This window comes from Schistocerca gregaria, chromosome 7, assembly GCF_023897955.1.
Source record: "Schistocerca gregaria isolate iqSchGreg1 chromosome 7, iqSchGreg1.2, whole genome shotgun sequence".
NCBI lineage: Eukaryota > Metazoa > Arthropoda > Insecta > Orthoptera > Acrididae > Schistocerca > Schistocerca gregaria.
Window position 1 is genome coordinate 58,983,631 of NC_064926.1, and position 24,201 is coordinate 59,007,831.

The 24,201-nt window shown below is 43.0% G+C and overlaps 1 protein-coding gene across 1 annotated transcript in view; it reads right to left on the reverse strand.

The window, feature by feature from the left end:
* Positions 1-1,838: 1,838 nt before the first annotated feature.
* LOC126282230 (venom allergen 3-like) overlaps positions 1,839-24,201 on the reverse strand; it is a 228,658-nt gene continuing 206,295 nt past the window's right edge. The window contains exons 4-5 of the mRNA XM_049981795.1: positions 23,919-24,075; positions 1,839-3,505 (exon numbers count right to left, since the gene is read on the reverse strand). Of these exons, the coding sequence (XP_049837752.1) occupies positions 3,096-3,505; positions 23,919-24,075 (567 nt within the window). The 3' untranslated portion in view covers positions 1,839-3,095. The remainder of the gene's footprint in view (positions 3,506-23,918; positions 24,076-24,201) is intronic.

The following is a 24,201-nucleotide window of genomic DNA, read 5'->3' on the forward strand; positions in this document are numbered from 1 at the left end:
GCAATCGCGATAGGCTTAAGTCGTGATGGTACACATTTCTCCTTCTTACACGAGGCATCACAGTAACGTTTCATCAGGCAACACCGGTCAACTGCTGTTTGTGGATGAGAAATCGGTTGAATACTTTCCTCATGTGAGGACATTTTAGGTGTCGCCACCGGCGCCAATCTTGTGTGAATGCTCTGAAAAGCTAATCATTTGCATATCACAGCATCTTTTCCTGTCTTTTCGCGTCTGTAGCACGTCAGCTTCGTGGTATAGCAATTTTAATGGCCAGTAGTGTATTTTGTGTAGGTCTACCTAAAATAAATCGTTGTTCACATGAAGAACATAATTCGTCAAGCTGTCGCCAACACACCGGTCGATATGCTGGAAGCAACTTTTTCTGTTTTATTTATTCACCCTGTCACGTTTTGCTTGTGTAAGAATGCATCTTCAATAAATGTCCTGGAATTTTACACGATTTTTCTTCATCATATAGTAGTTATGGATTTAAATCAGTGCATAGATTTTTTTTCATAATTAATGGTAAGGTACTTACAGATCACCATCTAATTGATTATTTGAAAGCCATTTTAACTGCCATTGCCGGCCGAAGTGGCCGTGCGGTTCTAGGCGCTTCAGTCTGGAACCACGTGACCGCTACGGTCGCAGGTTCGAATCCTGCCTTGGGCATGGATGTGTGTGATGTTCTTAGGTTAGTTAGGTTTAAGTAGTTCTAAGTTCTAGGCGACTGATGACCTCAGAAGTTAAGTCCCATAGTGCTCAGAGCCATTTGAACCATTTAACTGCCATTCTTTGAGTCTACTTGTTATTGTTATTGTAAGCTATTGATATCTACTTGTTATTGTAATTGTTGCCAACTTTGCAGGTTTTGCGTTCATTTGGTTTTTGTTTGACAGTATTTTTGTTGGTTTAAGTTCGTGTGTGTGTGTGTGTGTATTCCTTTTTTTTCTCATGAGGCCGATGGAATTTGTGACCATCTATTGGGATGTTTGTCTGTTATATAATCAATTAGTGTAAACAGTAAGCGGTTAGTCATTTAGGAGAATTCTTTTCTGCATTTCATTTCTCAGCTCTGGATATCTTTATATCTACTTGCACTGAAAACATCTGAACTAAAGTGCAAATGACGACGGTATGCGCTATGTGTCTTGTCTGGATTCGAACTTGTTCCTTTCGCCCATGATGGTTGGTTTTGACAGCAGTGATACCTGCTATACCGTTTATCCTCAAGTTTGCACTCAGTATTGCGCGGTTCTCTATCGCGGACGTTTTGCCGACACAGTTAGTTGCTCGTTAACAGTGGTTGGTACACAACAGTACGTATAGTTTTTATTGATGAAGATATGCTTGTCGTGTAACGGGTTTACTGGATCCAATCAAACAGCGGCACAACGGAACGATGCTGATCTGTTCCTGCAGCGACTGCCACCATGTCACAGCACTTTTTCGTCTGAAGGTGGAGTTGTATGTTGTGGTGATTACATATTACAGTCTCTCTCACTCTTGTGACTGAATTTTTAGATTTAAATATATTTGGGGTAACAGCCCGAATAATCATATTATTATGCTGAAATAGTTCCACCACAGATCATTACACGAAAATACTCAAAAAATATTCCTTGATCGACCCCTGAAACTTCGTTGGTGGAGCTTTCGTTCACGCAGTATATGTACAGCAACAAGAGGCGTCCACGTGACTGAGATATGCACGCTTCCACTGCCTTGTTATGATCATAACCTTGGCGTTGCTAAGTTAACATTTAGTGAAATAAAGTCACTTCATTCCAAAATGAAGGTGCCCACCTTCAGTTGAATGTGAAAGTAATAATAAATTCAGTGTACCACATAGTTTTTATTGATATACATTTATTTGCTATGTTTCAATGCAAATTGTTCATGATAAAGCTGTTTAAACAAATCGACAAAAAAGTCTTCCGAATGAAGTAGCAACTGAGTTCGCTCATAAATTCCTTAGCACCAAAGAACAAAATAACCTATATAATATGGCAACTGGTATAATCCTTTGGTAAACTGAAATTGTACTGGAAAAAGAAAACATGGAAATCAAAGTCTCGAATATTTCACGGTGGGAAGCAACTTGAGTCGCTGTATTCTGACGCTGAAAGGAAATGTTCAGTGATAGATAAATATTTGCCATGCTCTTGTAGATTGAAAAGTGACTACAGATATAAATTTCGATTTGATGGTGAAGTATGTTCATCCTACAGGAGTGAAAGACTTTAAAAAGTACGAGAAATCAAGTTATTGTTACTTGCCAATACAAGTGCAGACGGAGAGTGTGCCTCTGCCTTATAAAAGATGCAAATGAAAACAAGTATCAGTTATTTAACAGAAAATCATTACATGACTCTCTCTGGAACTAAGGATACCCATATCAAAATGAATTTCACGTTCTGTAGATCTGTAGCACAGATAGATTTAATCAAACGGATATTTAAACCAGTTATGGAAATGCAGTGCAAAAACAGATGATATGCGACAGAAAAAAATGAAGCTGATCTCTGAATGGACAAGCTACAGAAGGTCCCAGAGATAATGGGAACCAATTGGGGGTACTAATATTGTTTGAGATAGGTCCTACAGATCTCTGTTCTAGGCATGAGAGTGGTAATATGTTCGGCAAAACAAACTAAATGGTTGTTACGTCAGGAACATGATATCAGATGACACGAGTGATATGGGAGGTGAATGAACAGATAGACGTTCGGATGTTGATATAATAAAACGGAAAGAATACTGTAACTTTGAAAGGAGACCACCTACAGTGGACATGGGGAAGAATACCTGAGTTTGGTAATTTCAGTCAATATTACTGACATTTGAGAATGTCGGAGAATGATATTAGCAGGAGAAGAGAAGTTAGGTAAACTCGTGAATACAAAAATGTCACGTTAGCTCTCGTATGTAACAAGTGAACGTTAACAGTGGTATGGGAGCATGGTGAAGATAACACGTACTATCACGAAAAGAACAGCGATGTATTAGCCCACAATCAGATGCGTCGTTTTCCTGTCGGAGGACAGGCGAAACTCATCACGGAGAACAAACAGGCGGAAGCTGCAGCCGCCCTACTCCGCTATGCTGTTCTGGGCCGCAGCCTCTGTGGTTTCGACCTCCGTCGTCACCGGCTCGGTTGTCGTCGCCACTGCTTCCGTGGTCGTCCCCTCGTCCGTCACGGCCTCGGACTCTGTTGAGCCGACCAAAGACGCGGTCGTCGCCGCCGTCGTCTCGGTTGCCGGCGGCGCCGTTGTCGCCCGCAGCATGGTCGTGCGCCGCGTCCCCTCCGTGCTGGAGCGCGCCTTCTCGGTGGTCGTGGGTCGCGCCTGCTGTGTGGTCGTGGAGGGCGCCACAGTCGCTCGCTGTGTGGAGCTGCCGCCGTCCGCGGCCGGGCTCTTGCTGGTGCTGCTGCCTGGCGGCCGCGTCGTGAAGCTCCAGAGCGGTGGCAGCGGCGTCGTCGTGGCGTTGTAGTTCTCGTCGACTGCACATGAAGCGCAAAACCAGTAAGGACTGGAAATTGCTATTTGCATCTAAATACGAGAGCTATCCGGAAAGTTATCTCGCTGAGAAAATTGACATATCGCCCACGCAGATGTGTTAATTAATCGATTATCTTCTTTCATATTGGCTAAAGTGCACTTAGGGAGTCCCCAGCTCATCCGTTGCGTGCTTCTGTTGGCTTTTCTACCACGTTTCCTATGTATCACGATTTCTGACGTTGTAGGCAAGTTGGGACTTAATAAACATTTATAATTTTGATTGTCACAAACATCTGACTAGTTTTCCGTGATATATCGCAATTTCCGTGGTTATGGTTAGGGCTGAACACAACAGCACACCTGAAATAACACAGTTTAAACTGCTGCAAGCGGAAAAAAACCTAACTTTAGTTTTGGAGCATATAAAATCAGAAACAAGAAATGTGATCGGCTACCCACATTAGAGTAATGATTGCTCCTGTTCACTATCCACTGTTCATCACAGGAACCATTACCAACGGAGGCACGCAATGGAAAAGCTGCGAACGTCGTACACATTCATTTAAATCTATAATCAATATTTGTAGCTTATGCACAGTCATTGAGATGCCCCTACTTATGGGTTTTATGCAACCTGCAACGCCTTCAAATACCACGCACGCGATTTTCGTATTCTCTCGCTCACAGTTTGCAAACTGTTTGTCCAACAGAAAATTTTCTAGGAAATTTAATGTAGTTAAATTTTGCACTGGGATACGTTTTCGCTAAAGGCTGCAGTTCGTCGAATAATTCGAGGATAACGTACAAAAATGACCTTTAAACGAGATTTTCTTGAATAACTCGGAAAACGTGGCCTCTAGCGAAACGTATCTACCTACATGAAATTTTCGACAGAAAGGTCGTGTTTAATTTTCGTGTAGAACTAATAGTTCGCACATAGCTAGAGATAGAATATGAAAATTGTGTGTGTCGTATTTGAAGATGTTGTGGGTTGCATAAAACACATAGGTAGGGGCAGTAGAATCACCCTGTATAAGGGTACTGTCTCTTTTTATCTGTTGAGAGTCTGAAAAATTATCACTGGCTTGTCGAAACCAGTACTGTGAAATGCTCACGTAATTATGTGGTAAAAATAAAGTAAAATACACTCCTGGAAATGGAAAAAGGAACACATTGACACCGGTGTGTCAGACCCACCATACTTGCTCCGGACACTGCGAGAGGGCTGTACAAGCAATGATCACACGCACGGCACAGCGGACACACCAGGAACCGCGGTGTTGGCCGTCGAATGGCGCTAGCTGCGCAGCATTTGTGCACCGCCGCCGTCAGTGTCAGCCAGTTTGCAGTGGCATACGGAGCTCCATCGCAGTCTTTAACACTGGTAGCATGCCGCGACAGCGTGGACGTGAACCGTATGTGCAGTTGACGGACTTTGAGCGAGAGCGTATAGTGGGCATGCGGGAGGCCGGGTGGACGTACCGCCGAATTGCTCAACACGTGGGGCGTGAGGTCTCCACAGTACATCGATGTTGTCGCCAGTGGTAGGCGGAAGGTGCACGTGCCCGTCGACCTGGGACCGGACCGCAGCGACGCACGTATGCACGCCAAGACTGTAGGATCCTACGCAGTGCCGTAGGGGACCGCACCGCCACTTCCCAGCAAATTAGGGACACTGTTGCTCCTGGGGTATCGGCGAGGACCATTCGCAACCGTCTCCATGAAGCTGGGCTACGGTCCCGCACACCGTTAGGCCGTCTTCCGCTCACGCCCCAACATCGTGCATCCCGCCTCCAGTGGTGTCGCGACAGGCGTGAATGGAGGGACGAATGGAGACGTGTCGTCTTCAGCGATGAGAGTCGCTTCTGCCTTGGTGCCAATGATGGTCGTATGCGTGTTTGGCGCCGTGCAGGTGAGCGCCACAATCAGGACTGTATACGACCGAGGCACACAGGGCCAACACCCGGCATCATGGTGTGGGGAGCGATCTCCTACACTGGCCGTACACCTCTGGTGATCGTCGAGGGGACAGTGAATAGTGCACGGTACATCCAAACCGTCATCGAACCCATCGTTCTACCATTCCTAGACCGGCAAGGGAACTTGCTGTTCCAACAGGACAATGCACGTCCGCATGTATCCCGTGCCACCCAACGTGCTCTAGAAGGTGTAAGTCAACTACCCTGGCCAGCAAGATCTCCGGATCTGTCCCCCATTGAGCATGTTTGGGACTGGATGAAGCGTCGTCTCACGCGGTCTGCACGTCCAGCACGAACGCTGGTCCAACTGAGGCGCCAGGTGGAAATGGCATGGCAAGCCGTTCCACAAGACTACATCCAGCATCTCTACGATCGTCTCCATGGGAGAATAGCAGCCTGCATTGCTGCGAAAGGTGGATATACACTGTACTAGTGCCGACGTTGTGCATGCTCTGTTGCCTGTGTCTATGTGCCTGTGGTTCTGTCAGTGTGATCATGTGATATATCTGACCCCAGGAATGTGTCAATAAAGTTTCCCCTTCCTGGGACAATGAATTCACGGTGTTCTTATTTCAATTTCCAGGAGTGTAGAAGAACGAGTTTTGTCTTCAGTACGGTTAGCACGTGTCCCACGTTTTACCCACATTTTCTCCTGTCTCCCATATTTTGTCTCCCGTTTTTACCGGTTTCCTTGTAGTCCATACGCCTTACGTATTTGACCGTATTTGCTGTTTTGTCTCTTGTTTCATAAAGTTTTATTTATTTGTTTGATCTTACGTTTCCTTATCATTCAAGGATTATAGTTCCCAAATCAACAGTTTATCATCTTTGAATTCTCTCTTTAAAATTGATTTAGTTTAATATTTTTGGGTACCATGCACAATGACGAATTCTCGTTAATTTTCAATCTGTCAGTCTAGTAGAATGCGAGCGGACATTATCGTGGAGTAGAATCACCTCACGCAGTCTTCCTGATCGTTCTACTTGAACTGCGTGTGCAAAACGTCTCAGCTATTATCAACAAATGTCAGCAGTGATGGTTTCACCTTGGGCTATCAATCTGTAGTTCACCACACCGTCCCTGTTCCACCTGATGTATAACGTTACATTTGGTGGATGCACAGAGATGTTTCTATGGGGAGTTGTTGCTTTATTTGAGCCGGCCGCGGTGGTCGTGCGGTTCTAGCGCTGCAGTCCAGAACCGCGGGACTGCTACGGTCGCTTGTTCGAATCCTGCCTCGGGCATGGATGTGTGTGATGTCCTTATGTTAGTTAGGTTTAAGAAGTTCTAAGTTCTAGGGGACTGATGACCTAAGATGTTAAGTCCCATAGTGCTCAGAGCCATTTGTTTGCTTTATTTGAGCTCAACCATTCCTTTATTTTCCTTGCGTTACGATAAAGACACTACTTCTCATTACCAATAACGATACAGGCCAGGGACAGTCGGTGTTGGACACAAGCCGATTAATGTAGAACAAGCAGCATATGGTTACCCACAGATTTTTGTGATTTTGGCTTTGAGCATAGATTGCCCATACACCTGAATTTTTAACCTGCTCAGTTGTATGCAGATCTCGCACAACGGTGGAATAATCACCACTGATTGCATCTGCAATTTCTTCAGTGCACTGGCGTGAATCATTGTGGATTAATGCGTTTAAACGATCTTCATCGAGCCCCGACTGTCTTCCTGACTGTGTAGAGTCAGAAATGTCAAAACATCCTCCTTAGAACGAGAAACCATTTTCTTCTCGTGCTCTGTCCAATACACCTGTTTTTTATTCTTTTTTTTCGGGATCTCTGTCTGACCATGATGTAATCTAATTGAAATCTTCCCATACCTCACGGCCTTTTCCAAGTATACCTCCTCCTCTTGTGATTCTTGAACAGAGTATTCGCTATTAATAGCTGAGACTTGTTACAGAACTCAATTAGTCTTTCTCCTCTTTCATTCCTTGTCCCAAGCCCATGTTCTCCTGTAATCTTTTCTTCTACTCTATCCCCTACAATTGCATTCCAGTCACCCATGACTATTAGATTTTCGTTCCCCTTTACATACTGCATTACCCTTTCAATATCCTCATACACCTTCTCTATCTGTTCATCTTCAGCTTGCGACGTCGGCATGTATACCTGAACTATCGTTGTCGGTGTTGGTCTGCTGTCGATTCTGATTAGAAAAACCCGGTCACTGAACTGTTCACAGTAACACACCCTCTGCCCGACCTTCCTATTCATAACGAATCCTACATCTGTTAGACCATTTTCTGCTGCCGTTGATATTACCCGATACTCATCTGACCAGAAATCCTTGTCTTCCTTCCACTTCACTTGACTGACCCCTACTATATCTAGATTGAGCTTTTGCATTTCCCTTTTCAGATTTTCTAGTTTCCCTACCACGTTCAAGCTTCTGACATTCCACGTCCCGACTCGTAGAACATTATCCTTTCGTTGATTATTCAATCTTTTTCTCATGGTAACCTCCCCCTTGGCAGTCCCCTCCCGGAGATACGAATGGGGGACTATTCCGGAATCTTTTCCTAATGGAGAGATCATCATGACACTTCTTCAACTACAGGCCACATGTCCTGTGGATACACGTTACGTGTCTTTAATGCAGTGGTTTCCATTGCCTTCTGCATCCTCATGTCGTTGATCATTGCTGATTCTTCCGCCTTTAGGGGCAATTTCCCACCCCTAGGACAAGAGAGTGCCCTGAACCTCTATCCGCTCCTCCGCCCTCTTTGACAAGGCCGTTGGCAGAATGAGGATGACTTGTTATGCCGGAAGTCTTCGGCCGCCAATGCTGATTATTTATCAAAAGTTAAGAAGTGGCGGGGATCGAACCCGGGACCGGAGACGTTGAATCAAAGACGCTACCCCTAGACCATTTTTATTATTATTGTTTGCTCATTTTGTTCGCATATGTTCGTTGCATCTGCTCGGGGCGGACGTCGTAAGACATCCATTTATGTTCGTTGTTGATCGATTGACTCAGTTTTTTTTTTTTTTTTATTACAGAGGGCGGGTAACCCTCTGACCGAACACGCTGAGCTACCGTGCCGGGTGTCCATGGGTACATCCTGTACACGGTGCAAATGTTTCTGGCTGCCGCCACCGCTATCACCCCTCTCTTGAACTTAAACAGAAGGCTATGTCGGAAATGTTCCGATTTCACCACTTAGCACTCCATTTTTTAGCGCCCACCGCTCCACTCATTATCTAAAAATGACAAGATGACAATATGTAAACTTAAATAGCGGCAGTGAACTACAAATAAAAATGGCAATCGATAAATAAACTCATAGGAACTGGAATACCAATATACAAAACAAAAATGCTATGAACTTATGCACCAACGTAACATAAAGAAAATAAGAGAAAAAATTAAGAAGCAATCCTGAAAAATATAAAAATATAAAAAAGTGGTGAAAACAGTAAGGAAAGAAAGACCGATGTTTTTGAATGTATATGCAGGATAAATGATGTTGTTATTCTAATCTTCAGTTGGGAGTTTTGTTTTCTGCAGCTCACCATGATACTCTGACCTGTGTCAGCTTGTTCAATATCTCTACACAACTACAGCAACCGACACCTATTGTAACCTTTTCATTATACTTGGGGATTGGTCTGTTTTTACTATTTCTGCTCCTCCTGTTGACCCCTTCCCCAAGAAACACACACTTCGCCCATTAACAAATGGACGATTCCTTGATACCTCGGGATGTGTCCTATCAACTGATCCCTTCAGTCTCCCTTTCAATCAGGTTGTGCCACAAATTTCTTTTTTCCACAATTCGTTTCAATACCTTGTATTAATCATTCGATGTCCCTATCTATTCTGCAGCATCCTTCTATAGCACAGCATTTAAAAAGATTTTATTCTTTTTTCACATCCAGAGAACGCAACGCTCTAGAAAATTAAATCAGAAAAGACTTTGTAAAACTTAATTTTATATCTGACATTAAATAATTTCCCCTTTTTACACACGCTTTTCTCGCTGTCGGCAATTTGTATTTTATATCCACTCAACTGATGGTAGGCTGACAAAACAGATCTTAAGTATCTCTGGGAACTATAAGGTCTTTCGTTAAAAAGCCACCTTTCTAGCTATCCATTTTTCCAATGACATTTTGAGCGATTGCAGGACACTCTCACTTCTGATTCGGTGTCATGCCGCTTAATGTTCTACATCTACATCTACATTTATATTCCGCAAGCCACTCAATGGTGTGTGGCGGAGGGCACTTTACGTGCCACTGTCATTACCTCCCTTTCCTGTTCCAGTCGCGTATTGTTCGCGGGAAGAACGACTGCCGGAAAGCATCCGTGCGCGCTCGAATCTCTCTAATTTTACATTCATGATCTCCTCGGGAGGTATAAGTAGGGGAAGCAATATATTCGATACCTCATTCATCCTCTCGAAACCTGGACAGCAAGCTACACCGCGATGCAGAGCGCCTTTCTTGCAGAGTCTGCCACTTGAGTTTGCTAAACATCACCGTAACGCTATCACGCATACCAAATAACCCTGTGACGAAACGCGCCGCTCTTCTTTGGATCTTTTCTATCTCCTCCGTCAATCCAACCTGGTACGCATTCCACACTGGTGAGCAATACTCACGTATAGGTCGAACAAGTGTCTTGTAAGCCACCTCCTTTGTTGATGGACTACATTTTCTAAGGACTCTCCCAATGAATCTCAACCTGGTACCCGCCTTACCAACAAATAATTTTATATGATCGTTCTACTTCAAATTGTTCCGCACTCATACTCCCAGATATTTTACAGAAGTAACTGGTACCAGTATTTGTTCCGCTATCATATAATCATGCAATAAAGGATCCTTCTTTCTATGAATTCGCCATACATTACATTTCATGTTCTTAGGGAAGATGATCTTATTACGATCTGCCTTCATACATCATGATGACATGGTGGGCCGTAGTTAACGCTCTTGTTTGTGTGCTCTAGTGAAGGAATAGCGGTAAGCTTTACGTGCATTCAAAGGAATAGGGTGCCGATTTAAAAGCGTATGGTGACTGAGGGTCGAGGGGGGCGTTTTTTTCTTCAGATCCTTGGTGAAAACATTTTGGGACTGCCGAGTTCCGCAGTTTCATTGTTCTGACACGTTGGCTGGCGCCGGTCAGTCGGAGACCGCGTCTAGGTGGGCTGACTAGCTCCGAGAAGTCGCCGCTGCAAGGCGAAGAGCATTGAAGACTGGCTGTAAAGCAGAGGATGGGCTCTGGTTGGGCAGGAAGCTGACAACTGTGAGCTTTCGGCGAATTTCCATGGGACAGGTCACTGGCACCCATGCGTCCAGATTCTGTTACAAAACATATTTATGAAGGTACGAGGCTTTTAGCGAGGTCTTTGGAAACTTTGAAATGGACGCAACAGGGGCGATAACAGTCATTTTTGGAGGGCTATTGTTCCATCCTAGTCATATTGTTAGCAAACGACACTGTGTAAACGTGTGGCAAAGAGGCCACAACGCTGAATCTTTTTTTCCTTTTCTCCCACTTAACTTTAAAGTCTCAGATTGGTCAAATCTGGGTATCTATAGCAAGGGGCAGTCTCCCATCTTCGAATGCGGCGCTCCAACTCGTGATTGGCTTGTGCTAAAGTGGGAGTAGTCTAAGATGTAAATGGGCTTTGTGACAGAGCTGGCGAGGTAAGTCGAGGGAAAGAGAAGTGGACACTCTTGTACTGGCGCTTCGCTAGTAAAGAACTGTACGTCTCTACCTAAACAGTGAGACTTGTGTCCTTTGGTAATGGGCCACTTAGAGCTTGTGCCAGTCACCTTCTGAACCGTCAGAGGTACTGCTTCTAGAATCGCGCACACAACGAGTGATTATTTGTCTTGAGTCGCCCGTCTATACATTTGACATATTCCGTCATGCATAGTTACGGGACGGAGACAAATTGGTTTGGCAGACCAGCAAACGGGTCCACCTGCACACTGGAACCAACCGGGTTTTCAGAGGCTCATAGGGAAGCACCTGCGTTCCGAATTAGCTGAACACGAGACCGCATACTTGCATTTTTTGAGCGCGCGCCATTAATAACAGACTGCTGCCGTCCATGAATTCAGTCGCCGATCGCATCGTGGTGTGCCGTCCTGACCAGGATAAGGGTAAGGTATTTGCTGCTTCAGCGTGGGGCTCCAATATATGTTTCTCAGCACCCTCTTCTTTCGAACCTTATTTTTCTCTTTGGAACAGTAGAGTATAGATACTTGATTATGCCGTAGTTTTTGTGCCATATCCCGGATTTACGTGTATGAAGTCATACAAAGCGATTCAAGTTCTGGTTAGTGTCGTGTGTCGATCACCAGCTGATCATCTTGTCCACCATAGACCCCATGTTAGTGGAAGCGTTTGTCAAGTAAAAATGTTTGTGTGACGTTACTTTCGCGTTTTTTTTGTCTTTTGATGTTAAGAATGAATAAATGTATTGTTATTTAGATCAAAACTCCTCCCTGTGTTCTGATAAACATTGCCTTTGCCTGGATTATCGATTCATAAATGTACTACAGTCTTCGACGTGTAAAGAGAACGTGAGTTTGTTAGGAGATACTTGGGAGGTACGGTAAACAAGACAACCGCAGGGCTGCAGAGGGAGATTCGCTTGTTGGCATGGCTCACTGAACGAACACAAAGGCATTGTCTGCCTTGTGTGGACAACTTTTTTTTTTTTTCCTGTTTCTCGGCGCTGGTGGAACCGGCTTGTGGACGATGTGTGTTTGAACTGAGGTAAGACTGTAGCATGCTTGTGCTGCTCGGAATAATATTTTTCTTGCAACGAATTCAAGTCTGTAGCTGTACCTTCATTCGCGTTTATACTTCCGTTTTTCAGAGATGGTTCCTGTCCCATGCTTGCGGTGCAATACCGGTATTTCACTTGTACATATAAGAGGTCAGCGTGCTAGATTTACATTGCATAAAATATTCTGGTGCGTATGCATAGAGTTTTCTTTTCTTTCCCTTTTCATATTTTATGGACTTGCATACCATGTGGTTCATCATGGGGCGAGTGTAATCTGTTGTTTGTTACTACTTTTTAACTAGGTAATAATGACCATGAATTTCACTAAACGTCTATCATTTATTTTTCTTCGCCGGTCACTTATGAAATCATTACTGTAATCGATCAGCATACGTTCTCTTAACTTCATCCTTATGTCTGTACTTGACTGGAGTACGAACTTTACAGCGAGATTATTACTCAAATCGAAGGTAAACTGCCATCATCACAAAAGTTTGGACTCTTTGCGTGGCCTTGCATCTCGTAAGGTAACTTAGTGCTCGCGAGACGTCAAGACCGCGTGCTGTTCGATGTGAGTTATATTTCGTGTTTTGCGTGGACAGACATTAAGCTTTCAGTGTGAGGGCTACATCTTCATTCGACGTGATCTGCTTATTAGTGAGATCACATATACACTCATGAGCCATGTTAAAAACAAACTTCTCAAAGTTGCCGTGATCTTAGATTCATCCAAATGTTTGTTGATGCCACTATTTCTTGCCGTTGCGAAATAAAAGCGTCTCCTACTCTTGAATATGGCCAGACAGCATTAACACTTTTTCTTGCGTCAAAATGTTTTGGAAAAGGGGCTCATTTTCGGAACATTTTACTGAAGTTACATATTCCCATGTAATCAGTCCAGTTTAAAAACGAGTAGGAGGGTTACAGGATGGATCCTAGAAGTGAAAAAGAATTTAGAAATACGCAATGTAAAAGAAAAGAAAGAGATATCTTCAGGAAGAAAATGTTAAATTTAGAATTCCATTGCAGAATCGGTAAGAGAATATGTATGAAATGGTCTGAAGAAAGAAAAAAAAAGACACGTTGGAAAGACGAAAGAATGTCGGAAGACAAGAAGAAGCTGAAACGGTCAGGTGGTTCCTAGGAGACAAAACTGAAGCAAAATTACGTTTGCTTGTGGTTCACACGCGAGAGTTGGAGATACAAAGCGTTGCTAATGCACATATTCGAACTAATTGTAAACAGCACACTGACCTCTCGATCGACACGAAAAGTGCGCAGGCGGCCGCGTCTCGATACGTAATCTAAGAATAAGCCTCTGGTGGCGACAAGTTGACTGAAGTCATTGAGTACGCAGAGTACTGTAGAAATTACCATCGTAGGAAGGTGGCAATAACGAATCTCGAGAAATTCCTATGGCGTCCAAAAAAGTGGTTTAATTAAGGCAGTTTAATTGGATATCGCAGCTAATTATTGGCCTCTAATTGGCTTTCGGGGTGGCAGTACACCATTGCAATTTCCATCAACATACCTCACCACAAAAATCTTCGATTGCCCACGTACAGGAAAACGCCAAAGAATGTTTTGTGAACTGTCAGTCTTCCTTTAGTATCAGTACATCACACAGTCGTTTCCAGGTTGAAAGTATGGTCTTACATTTATTGTCATTTCTTATCCCCTCCCTCACAAGGATAGTCTTATCGGCTACCACGCTATGAAGCTGTTTAAAACACACACTAGCACTTTTAAAATGAAGACAAAGTACCTGCTTTGAAATTAAAAACAAAAATGATTCCATATTTATGCTTAATTTGATTGGTTTAAAGATGGACAGTGATAAAACGTAATATTACAGAATTCAAATGAAATATAATTGTGATGATGATTTGTTTATTTTATGTGAAAGAGCTGTGATTCATAGCATGGATGGAAAGGAAGATAGGATTAAACAACTTGTAGGATGTTAAATGGAGCGGAAGATGAATGGGTTTTGACGAAAAGGAAATTTTCGTGAAAAGGAGACAAGAAGATGAGATATTTTGGTTGTGGATCGGTGACCAATGTTTAAAACTGCAATAGAGAGAAAGGAGTGGAATGTAACAGGTGATAGGAGTAGTCTATCAAGTAGGGTTGGTAAATTATAACAATTCAAACGTAATTGTAATGCGTTTGTAAATACCAGGTTTTCGATTTGTTCGTGCTAATCAGCCTAAGAAATGGGATGCTGCTGTAATAACAATTGAGCTAATGAAGTCACAAGCCCCTTGCTCGTCGTAACTGCACACTTCTACTTGCTGTCTACATTACCCTGTTTCACTGCAACTAATCTTGTTTCTTCGGAAGGGAACGACAGCAATATTGATGATCATTATGGAGGGTGCGTAGCGAGGCGCAATAACGAATCGCTATGAATCAGACATTTATTTATCGATACATTCATGCCCGTGTCGCTGTGAAGTACCTGCTTTGAATAATATAGATCCTGTGTTGCATTTGCGATGTGCGCATCAGTGTACCGATAAATAACTGTGCATTTCAACAAAGTTTCCAGAGTTATCTCTGTTATACTATAAGGTGACCATATTCTCGGAGACCTCAGATGTCGCCTCAACTTCTCATTAATGTATAGATTTTAAAATTCGCTATATCTAAATAAGTAAATTCACCCCGGGACTCACCGTCCCTTTGGATGTAACTGTTTGATTGTAGAAGAACCATAAAGAAAAGGAATTCTCCAGAAGAGTGAGCCAGCCGGTGTGGCCTGGCAGTTCTAGGCGCTTCAGTCTGGAACCGCGCGACCGCTACGGTCGCAGGTTCGAATCCTGCCTCGGGCATGGATGTGTGTGATGTCCTTAGGTTAGTTAGATTTAAGTAGTTCTGAGTTCTAGCGGACTGTTGACTTCAGGTGTTAAGTCCCATAGTGCTCAGATCCATTTGAACCAGAAGAGTATTGCGCTCCTTTCACGATCGCGTGAACGGTAATTTAGTTGCTCCGACCACTGTGATCTGTTTACATGCGCACGATGTGCAACGCAGGTGGTTTCTCCCCTCCCAAGTGGCGCCAGAGTAGAACAGTGTTGGGAAGTGAGTTGGAAGGTAGTGGCGAAAGACGAGACGACTTATGACGTGGGACAGTGTACAGAATTACTGCTGAAATTAAAGTTTGGGATACAATATCGAGGATGTAAGAAAGATGCGAGTATTGCAAGCACACAGTGTTGCACATGATATTTTGGATATTTGTGGCAATTTCTAGTGGGACAAAACTGCTGAGGTCATCGGTCACTTGGCTTACACACTACCTAATCTAACTTAAACTAACACACACTAAGGAAAACACACACACCCTTGCCCAAGGGAGGACTCGAACCTCCGACGAGGGAAGCCGCGCAAGCCGTGGCAAGACCGCCCGGCTCCCCCGCGCGGCATCGAACATAAGCATTCAATGGTGTCCAGTCGGTATTACTTTCGTACATTAACACTTGGTAGTGACAAACAAAATGAAAAGAATAATAATCTACAGCTTAAATCGAATGATAGTTTGTTGTTGTTGTGGTCTTCAGTCCCGAGACTGGTTTGATGCAGCTCTCCATGCTACTGTATCCTGTGCCAGCTTCATCTCCCAGTACCTACTGCAACCTACATCCTTCTGAATCTGCTTAGTTTATTCATCTCTTGGTCTCCCTCTACGATTTTTACCCCCCACGCTGCCCTCCAATGCTAAACTGGAGATACCTTGGTGCCTCAGAACATATCTACCAACCGATCCCTTCTTCTAGTCAAGTTGTGCCAAAAACTCCTCTTCTCCTCAATCCTATTCAATACCTCCTCATTAGTTATGTGATCTACCCATCTAATCTTCAGCATTTCGAAAGCTTCTATTCTATTATTGTCCAAACTATTTATCGTCCATGTTTCACTTCCATACATGGCTACACTCCATACAAATACTTTCAGAAACGACTTCCTGACACTTAAATCTATACTCGATGTTAACAAATTTCTCTTCTTCAGAAACGCTTTCCTTGCCATTGCCAGTCTACATTTTGTATCCTCTCTACTTCGACCATCATAAGTTATTTTGCTCCCCAAATAGCATAACTCCTTTACTACTTTAAGTGTCTCCTTTCCTAATCTAATTCCCTCAGCATCACTCGACTTAATTCGACTACATTCCATTATCCTTGTTCTGCTTTTGTTGATGTTCATCTTATATCCTTGTTTCAAGACACTGTCCATTCCGTTCAACTGCTCTTCCAAGTCCTTTGCTGTCTCTGACAGAATTACAATGTCATCGGCGCACCTCAAAGCTTTTATTTCTTCTCCGTGGATTTTAATACCTACTCGGAATTTTTCTTTTGTTTCCTTTACTGCTTGCTCAATATACAGATTGAATAACATCGGGGAGAGGCTACAACCCTGTCTCACTCCCTTCCCAACCATTGCTTTCCTTTCATGTTCATCGACTCTTTTATAACTGCCATCGGGTTTCTGTACATATTGTAAATGGCCTTTCGCTCCCTGTATTTTACCCCTGCCACCTTCAGAATTTGAAAGAGAGTATTGCAGTCCAGTATGATTGTCAGTATCTTCATTTAATCATTTTCCTACTACTCATTAACAAGGAAAGAACGACGCACTCAACTAGGACTAAATTATTCGCATGACCTGGAGGACACTCCTTCAGATGTAAAAAACATGTCATGACAGCCTTTGAATACAAAACTTTGGGATACAGTGGTCAAAGATAAACAAATGCTGCATGACGAAGTTTCTTACACTAACATTATTTTCCTTTTCGAATCATATTACAACCTACAAAACATCATGCAAATAAACAATAAAAAGAGAGATGCACATGGTTAGTGCAGTTGCGCCAAACTAACTCGCCTCGAATGTTCTATTTCCAATATTATTGCCGGCCGCTGTGGCCGAGCGGCTCTAGGCGCTTCAGTCCAGAACTGCGCTGCTGCTACGGTCGCAGGTTCGAATCCTGCCTCGGGAATGGATGTGTGTGATGTCTTTAGGTTAGTTAGATTTCAGTAGTTCTAGGTCTAGGGGACTGATGACCTTAGAAGTTAAATCCCATAGTGCGTAGAACCATTATTACTATTATTCGTTCCTTGCCCAGTACCGCTAGCACCGCTGCCCAAAGGTTAGCACTCTCGAACGACGTTCAGCAGGCTAGAAAAATTAGGTACGCTTGAGAAGCGCAATGTACCAGCAGAGAATTTATTAAACCTAAGTATTTCTTACAGTCGTGTGGAAGAGAGGCAAAATGCAGTAGCCCGGTGGGCGTACGCTTCTCCCGTTAGATCGAGATTATTGAATTATGAGAGTTCGTCTAAATCCGTACCTCCAACACGCACGATACATATTTTGTCTGTACTGTGCTTGGGAATATTCTAGAGAGCACTGTCGTACAATACGATGTTGAACTAAACCCGCTGCATTTTCATTGAAAAGACATCGAACGAGCATGAAAATTGTGCCACATAGGGACAGTAAGAACTAGCATGAAACTGCTGGCATATAGGACCGATGAGAACATAAGTAACCTTTCAGTGTTCAACTGCAATATCGGTCACATGAGTCTCATGAAAACAAGATTTTGTGTTTTTCTTTCAGCTGAATGGCTGCTGTGTGCCAAGAAATTACGTTAATAAGCAGCTACCTCTGTTGTTCTTTAAGCGTAGGACAATATAGCGCCAATCCGTATGTATCCATTGGCCATTTGTAGTCATTCTCGTAATGACTTTCGTGTGTTTAAAATTAATCACGGACCACGCCCGATATTTGGATGGCGACATGGTGTGTCGGACTGTACGTGCGGATTCACAAATGTCGGAAAAGATGCTGGTTTTAGTAAAGACAAATGTCCTCTCAGGAACAGCAATTAATTAGCTTCAGGATCAGTGTGTATTTTCCTTGTATTTCCATTTGTTTGCTGTCAGTTCAAGGAAGTGAGCGACTTACGTTACTCCAGATATTCGCAGTGCCGCTACTACAGGAGAAAATTAGTCAATTTTTGATACATTTGTAATAACGCCATGTTTACGTGAACCATATACTGTGATCGGGTGTCGAGAGGTCTTGAAGCGGTGAAGTGGAGAGTGTATTGCCGAATAAAGAGTACAGGTATTAAAAAAGACGTAGCTGTTCATGTCGCATCCCGGCAACAGTGTGCACGAGAAACATCACACCTGCCTCTGTCTCGTAATTTGTTCATCTCAGGACAGTTGTGCGAGTTTTGCTGTGGTCCACGTTACAGACGGTTCGCCATGGCAAGAACAGTCCCGCTTCCGCGTTGCTAGTGGCAGGTGTGCATGGCCATTCACGAAGAGCGGCACAATGTGAGTCGTGAAATTTTTCGTGTATAAGGTGAGTTGAATGTAATTTTTAATATCAATGAATATTACAGTGTCTGTCTTTATATAGTGTCTGTATCTTGCAGTGCAATGTTCTTCAGACATGCATGTAGCCTCTATTTTGACGATTACAGCTGTTGTAAATGTTACGAAATCGTTTGCGTTGCAGCGTAAAGGAAAAAACTGGAAATTTCTACGATAAAAGAAAGTTCATACTGAATCCCTTTTGTTGGCGAAAATTATTTCTACCTTATATAAGCCCACTTACGATTCTATGTTTTTGTAAATTATGTTCCTTAAATTGTGCCTAACTGATGTTTTGCATTTTGTTTCTTTTCTAATACAAAAATTCCCACTTGTTTTTCAGATTTTGTTTTAAGTTAAGTAATAATTTTGCTTGATGGAGGTTCGAATGTTGTATCATATAGCAGTTGAATTTGGCGACTGTCAGAATAATAAAATGCGTATTATAATATGGTTGCAACTTCACACCATGGTGTGCACACACACACACACACACATATATATATATATATATATATATATATATATATATATATATATATATATATATGGTGTGGAAAAGTCCTATACAAGGAACATAACAAAAACGTTTTTAGAAAATCAAGAAACGTGATACAACTCAAAGACGCAGTTGATATGCAGAGAATTAGTGAGCAGTATGTTACCTTTCATTTTATATTTGTCTGTAAGCTTATGTCGGCTTGGTTGCCTTCATCAGTACGTGTCCTCATGTTATAAAGGGACATACGAGTGTTAGCTTCGAGCAAACTATTGGTGCTGTCCGTCGGTGTTGGGTGTAAATACTTTTTCGGTAACGTTTTTATGTTGTTTTATGATGTGATGTTGGAACTATATTATAATACGTATTTTATTATTCTGACAGTCGTAAAACTCAAATTTGACAGCTAGTTTTTTAGTGAAACATGTTGAATTAATTAATAATTACCTGATGACACCTCACATTCGACGAGAACAGAACTGCACGTCTGTATAACTGTTGTATTGAATGTAATGGAATTTGCTACAAAAATTACTTACTTGAAATTTAAAGGACACTTAATGTCTGGAGTATTGCAAGTTCAAGTGACTCTGAGCACTATGCGACTTAACTTCTGAGGTCATCAGTCGCCTAGAACTTAGAACTACTTAAACCTAACTAACCTAAAGACATCACACACATCCATGCCCGAGGCAGGATTCGAACCTGTGAGTATTGCATTTTGAGTTGTGTCACTGTTCTTTCCGAGCTACGATATGTTCGTAACGAATATAGTTATGAGAAAGGGAATTCCGTTTGTCAGTACCCCCTGGAAGCTTAAAAAAGTTGCTTGACACACGGTTCATTTTACTTCTGAACAGTAAGTTACTTGAAGCGTCGATATAAAGGGGACACCAAGCACTGTATATAATCATATTATGTGATTTAACCTTCCGTCATACGGAAAAGTTCCTTCAGCGTGCTCATTTTTCTATTTATACCTGTGTGTTAACAACTTGACCTAAAGCCGACGATGAGAAATGTCTACGTCCGTTCACACTAAATACTTGTTAGTGTTGCGAATGACTCACAGTCGTTCATGGTATGATATAACGGGAAGTGACTTGCTGATGGAGTTATTTTGCGGTTAGTGAACCAAAATTGCGCAGCTTGTTATCTCGGCATAATGAGTGGAACGCTAATTATAACAACATGTAACGCGCTGTGTTTCAGTAATCTGCCCTGCAGGTGTGCCTCCGTGCGAGCGGAATAAACGCCACCCGCCGGCGGCGGAATCAATTGCACAGGGCAGCAGCGCGACCTGCATGTTTGGATACACTGGCTGGCGGCGAAGCTCTGCGTCAAAAGCGGGCGCACCGCTGCCTAGACGGGACGGCACCACCTGCTGCTCCACAGCCTGTGTGGTGGCAGGACGCCGCGGCCGTTATTATAACGCTGCGAGTGGCGGGCTCCGTCAGCTGCGCCGGACTATCAGCGAGGCAGGGGAAGCTGCTTCACTGTGTGACCACGAGACGGGTCGCATCCCAAGGTTTCTCTGCCATATAAAATGTCCTTTAAATGTTGCCAATTCACTCATTTTATGGCTACATCTAGCGTTGGCAAGTGGCAAATGGCGAGGGGACTGATGACCATAGATGTTAAGTCCCACAGTGCTCAGAGCCATTTTTGAACACGTGCAAAAAATCTGTCATCGTCCCAGTGGCAGAACTGTACATTACGTTCAAAGTCGTCGCCATGCGATTCCTGATGCATAGAAATATGGAACGGGTGCAATCGACGTTGATGTAGCATTCTCAACACCGACGTTTTTCAGATTATCGTTTCTCGTGCAATTTGTCTGCTACTGATGTGCGGATTAGCCGCGACAGCAGCTATAACACGTACTTCGGCATCATCATTTGTTGCAGGTCGTAGTTGACGTTTCACACGTGTCTGAACACTTTCTGTTTCCTTAAATAACGTTAACTATCCGGCGAACGTTCCGGACTCTTGGATGATTTCGTCCAGGATACCGAGTAGCATACATAGCACACGCCCGTTTGGGCATTTTTATCACAATAGCAATACATCAACACGATATCGATCTTTTCCGTAATTGGTAAACGGTACATTGTAACACGGGTAATGTATCACGAGGCAAATACCGTTCGCACTGGCGGAATGTCACGTGATACCACGTACTTATATGTTTGTGACTATTACAGCACCATCTATCACAAAGCGAAAAAAGTGGTCCAACTAAAACATTCATATTTCTTTACGTACTACACGAATATGTAATAAAAAATAGGGGTTCCTATTTTAAAAAATCCGTTTGACCTATGGCAGCGCCATCTAGCGGGCCAACCAAAGCGCCATCTGTTTTCCCCCTTCAAGCTAGACGAGTTTCGTTCTTTGTAGTTTACTCGGTTTATACTTATTTCGTGAGATATTTGGCCCGATCACTACCATGGACCACCCTGTATATGACAAGAGCCACTCGGCTTCAGGTAATATACTGTGATGTAACAAGGCCTACTGCTTCTGAAGAAGATATATTTACTAATATCGAAACCTAGGTCGAGGCCTAATAAATTTTTGTTTTGCGTCTGGTTGGCAGATTTTTTTCAGCCTTTTCAAATTTACATAGTTGCTGGTATGCTGCCATGTTTAAGATTTTGACGGCGGTCTCTTGCCGCTACAAGGTTGCCACTAGGAAAGGAAAACGATGCACATTCACGCTTGGCGATAACCACTTTGCTAACAATGGTAACTGCATGTAACTGGCACACTAAATCGTAATAAGTTTCCTTTAATTTACGTCTATGGTCACAATCTTTTTGTTTAACAGATTACCGGTTTCGGTCTATAATGAACATCATCAGATCTGTTTCATAAAGACGGTCATTAAAGACCGAAACCGGTAATCTGTTAAACAAAAAGATTGTGACCATAGAGGTAAATTAAAGGGTCACTATGTTTTCTCGCGACGATGTAGCAGCTTGTGACAATAAATGGTGTCCGATGGGTCCATGACTCGGTTTCGTCCCATATCGGGCTTGTCCGTAACACTTCATGTCGAAGACCACTTTTTTATTTCTGCTAACGCCACCGACTTAGCAGTTGTGGTGTCAAAATTTCGTGGTGAAACTAAACGACGCAGTTTCTGGTGGTAGTGCCGAGCACGGACCACGTGAGAATTTCCCGTCACACATCATCGCCCACCGCAAAGATCAGTCTTGCCATTTAGATTTTAGTTCATTGTTTTCAGCAACTATTTTTGAAGAATGCAGATGTGAAACAACAGCACTCTTAGTTGCGTTAAAAATAGTTTTTGGACACAACTAGCGTGCTGTTTCTTCACATCGGAAATCTTGTTATTCCATTCACACCGCCACTCCCCAGTCCAATCGGTGTTCTTCTTTTGTGGCACATATAATTGCTTCACACAGTCAAAGAGAAAGATTGAACCTGGTGAAAGCCCAAGAAGTAGTAAGGCTCCTCCACACAGTGAAAATAAAATTATGTCCTACTACAATTTCAAAAGAACGACTGCAAATATTTTCCGAAAATTGTCAAAAATGTAATATAATATAAAATAAAAATATGGACAGTCGATATTGACGTTTTAATAGCGATATATTGTTACACAATGGGGAATGGATAGCCTATAATGTCGATATCTTTTGGAGATACATAGATATACAGATATTTTATCAACAGCCCTAGTTTCCACATCCGCTGCCGGCTCCCGCTCGCGATACACAAACCCAGTGGGTCACTTCACAGATGCTGTTACGTATAAGACGGAACAATGATGTAACCGATGGAAATGTAAGATGCTCTGCCGACAGCTTATTTTAAGTGACCAATGACTGAACTGCGGCAGACGACACGTTCCGTAGCCCTAAATTTAAACTTATCTCCTAACCTAAACACGACCTCGTGATGTGCAATGTATCCGAGGAAACGGCGCTCAACAATGTGCGGGAGAACGAAGAGCACGATCGCTTTGTTCGTGGAGTTCAAGGCTGAGACCTACGAGCAAACTCAAGAAGAAAAATTTCATGATATGTTTTTTTTTGCGTAGTAATCTTCCGCAGCAAGATTTCAGTTATGTCTGTAAAAACAAACTGTAATTACTGGCTGTCGTTGGTTACGTGAAACTATCCTCACACTGGTTGCATGTTACCAACCTTTGAGGAATCCTGTTTGGCACTTGGTTGTAAATGATAGGCGACACGAGCAGATTCCAGACGAAAAAATAATCATCAGAAGAAAAACGAGCAAATAAAAGAGTCAATACGATGACGAAAATGACGCGGCAAAATATTAGAAACAAGAAATTACATTTAAACCAATTAACTGCACAAAAAAGATAATCGAAGTCGTTTGATCAGATTTAGGAAAGAAATTCTTGCAATTGACGAGATTCGAACTTTCGGCCTTCTACACAACAAGCTTATAAGGCAACATCTAACTATGCCGTTAACATGCGAAATTCCGTTGTATTTATGACTCTGTTGTCCCAGTCGCGACTATTAACTGACAGTTTTCAAAAATTCGGCTTCAGCAATATCGTGAGAAATTTTTCTAATTTCTGTGGTTATGATAACTTTATAAATGACGCTGAATCGCCTCTTGTACGAAAGGATTCAGTATTGCTTGGTTAGCACTGTGTATGAAACGTGTGTATTTCGTTAGCATCGCTGTGTGTATGTGTGTGTGTGTGTGTGTGTGTGTGTGTGTGTGATGGAAGGAGGCAGCGCCACGCACAGATGTATAGGACTTACTCTGGCAGAGCCCCGGGTAGGTGTCACTGCAGCGGGTGCCGTTGGGACACCTGGAGCACGGGTCACCCTCCTCGTACAGCGGCAGCCCCAGGAAGTTGCCGCTGGGACCGTAGTTGCACACCAGCCGCTCCACCATCCACAGCTCGCCGTTGATCAGCTGCAACGACACAGTAACCTGCTCAGCACACGGCGCCTCGCACGTGTTGTCCAAAACAAGATACTCGAAGTGCTTGAGTGCTCCACCTTCGAAGAACTCCGCAGAACTGCGAATGTTACAGCATCG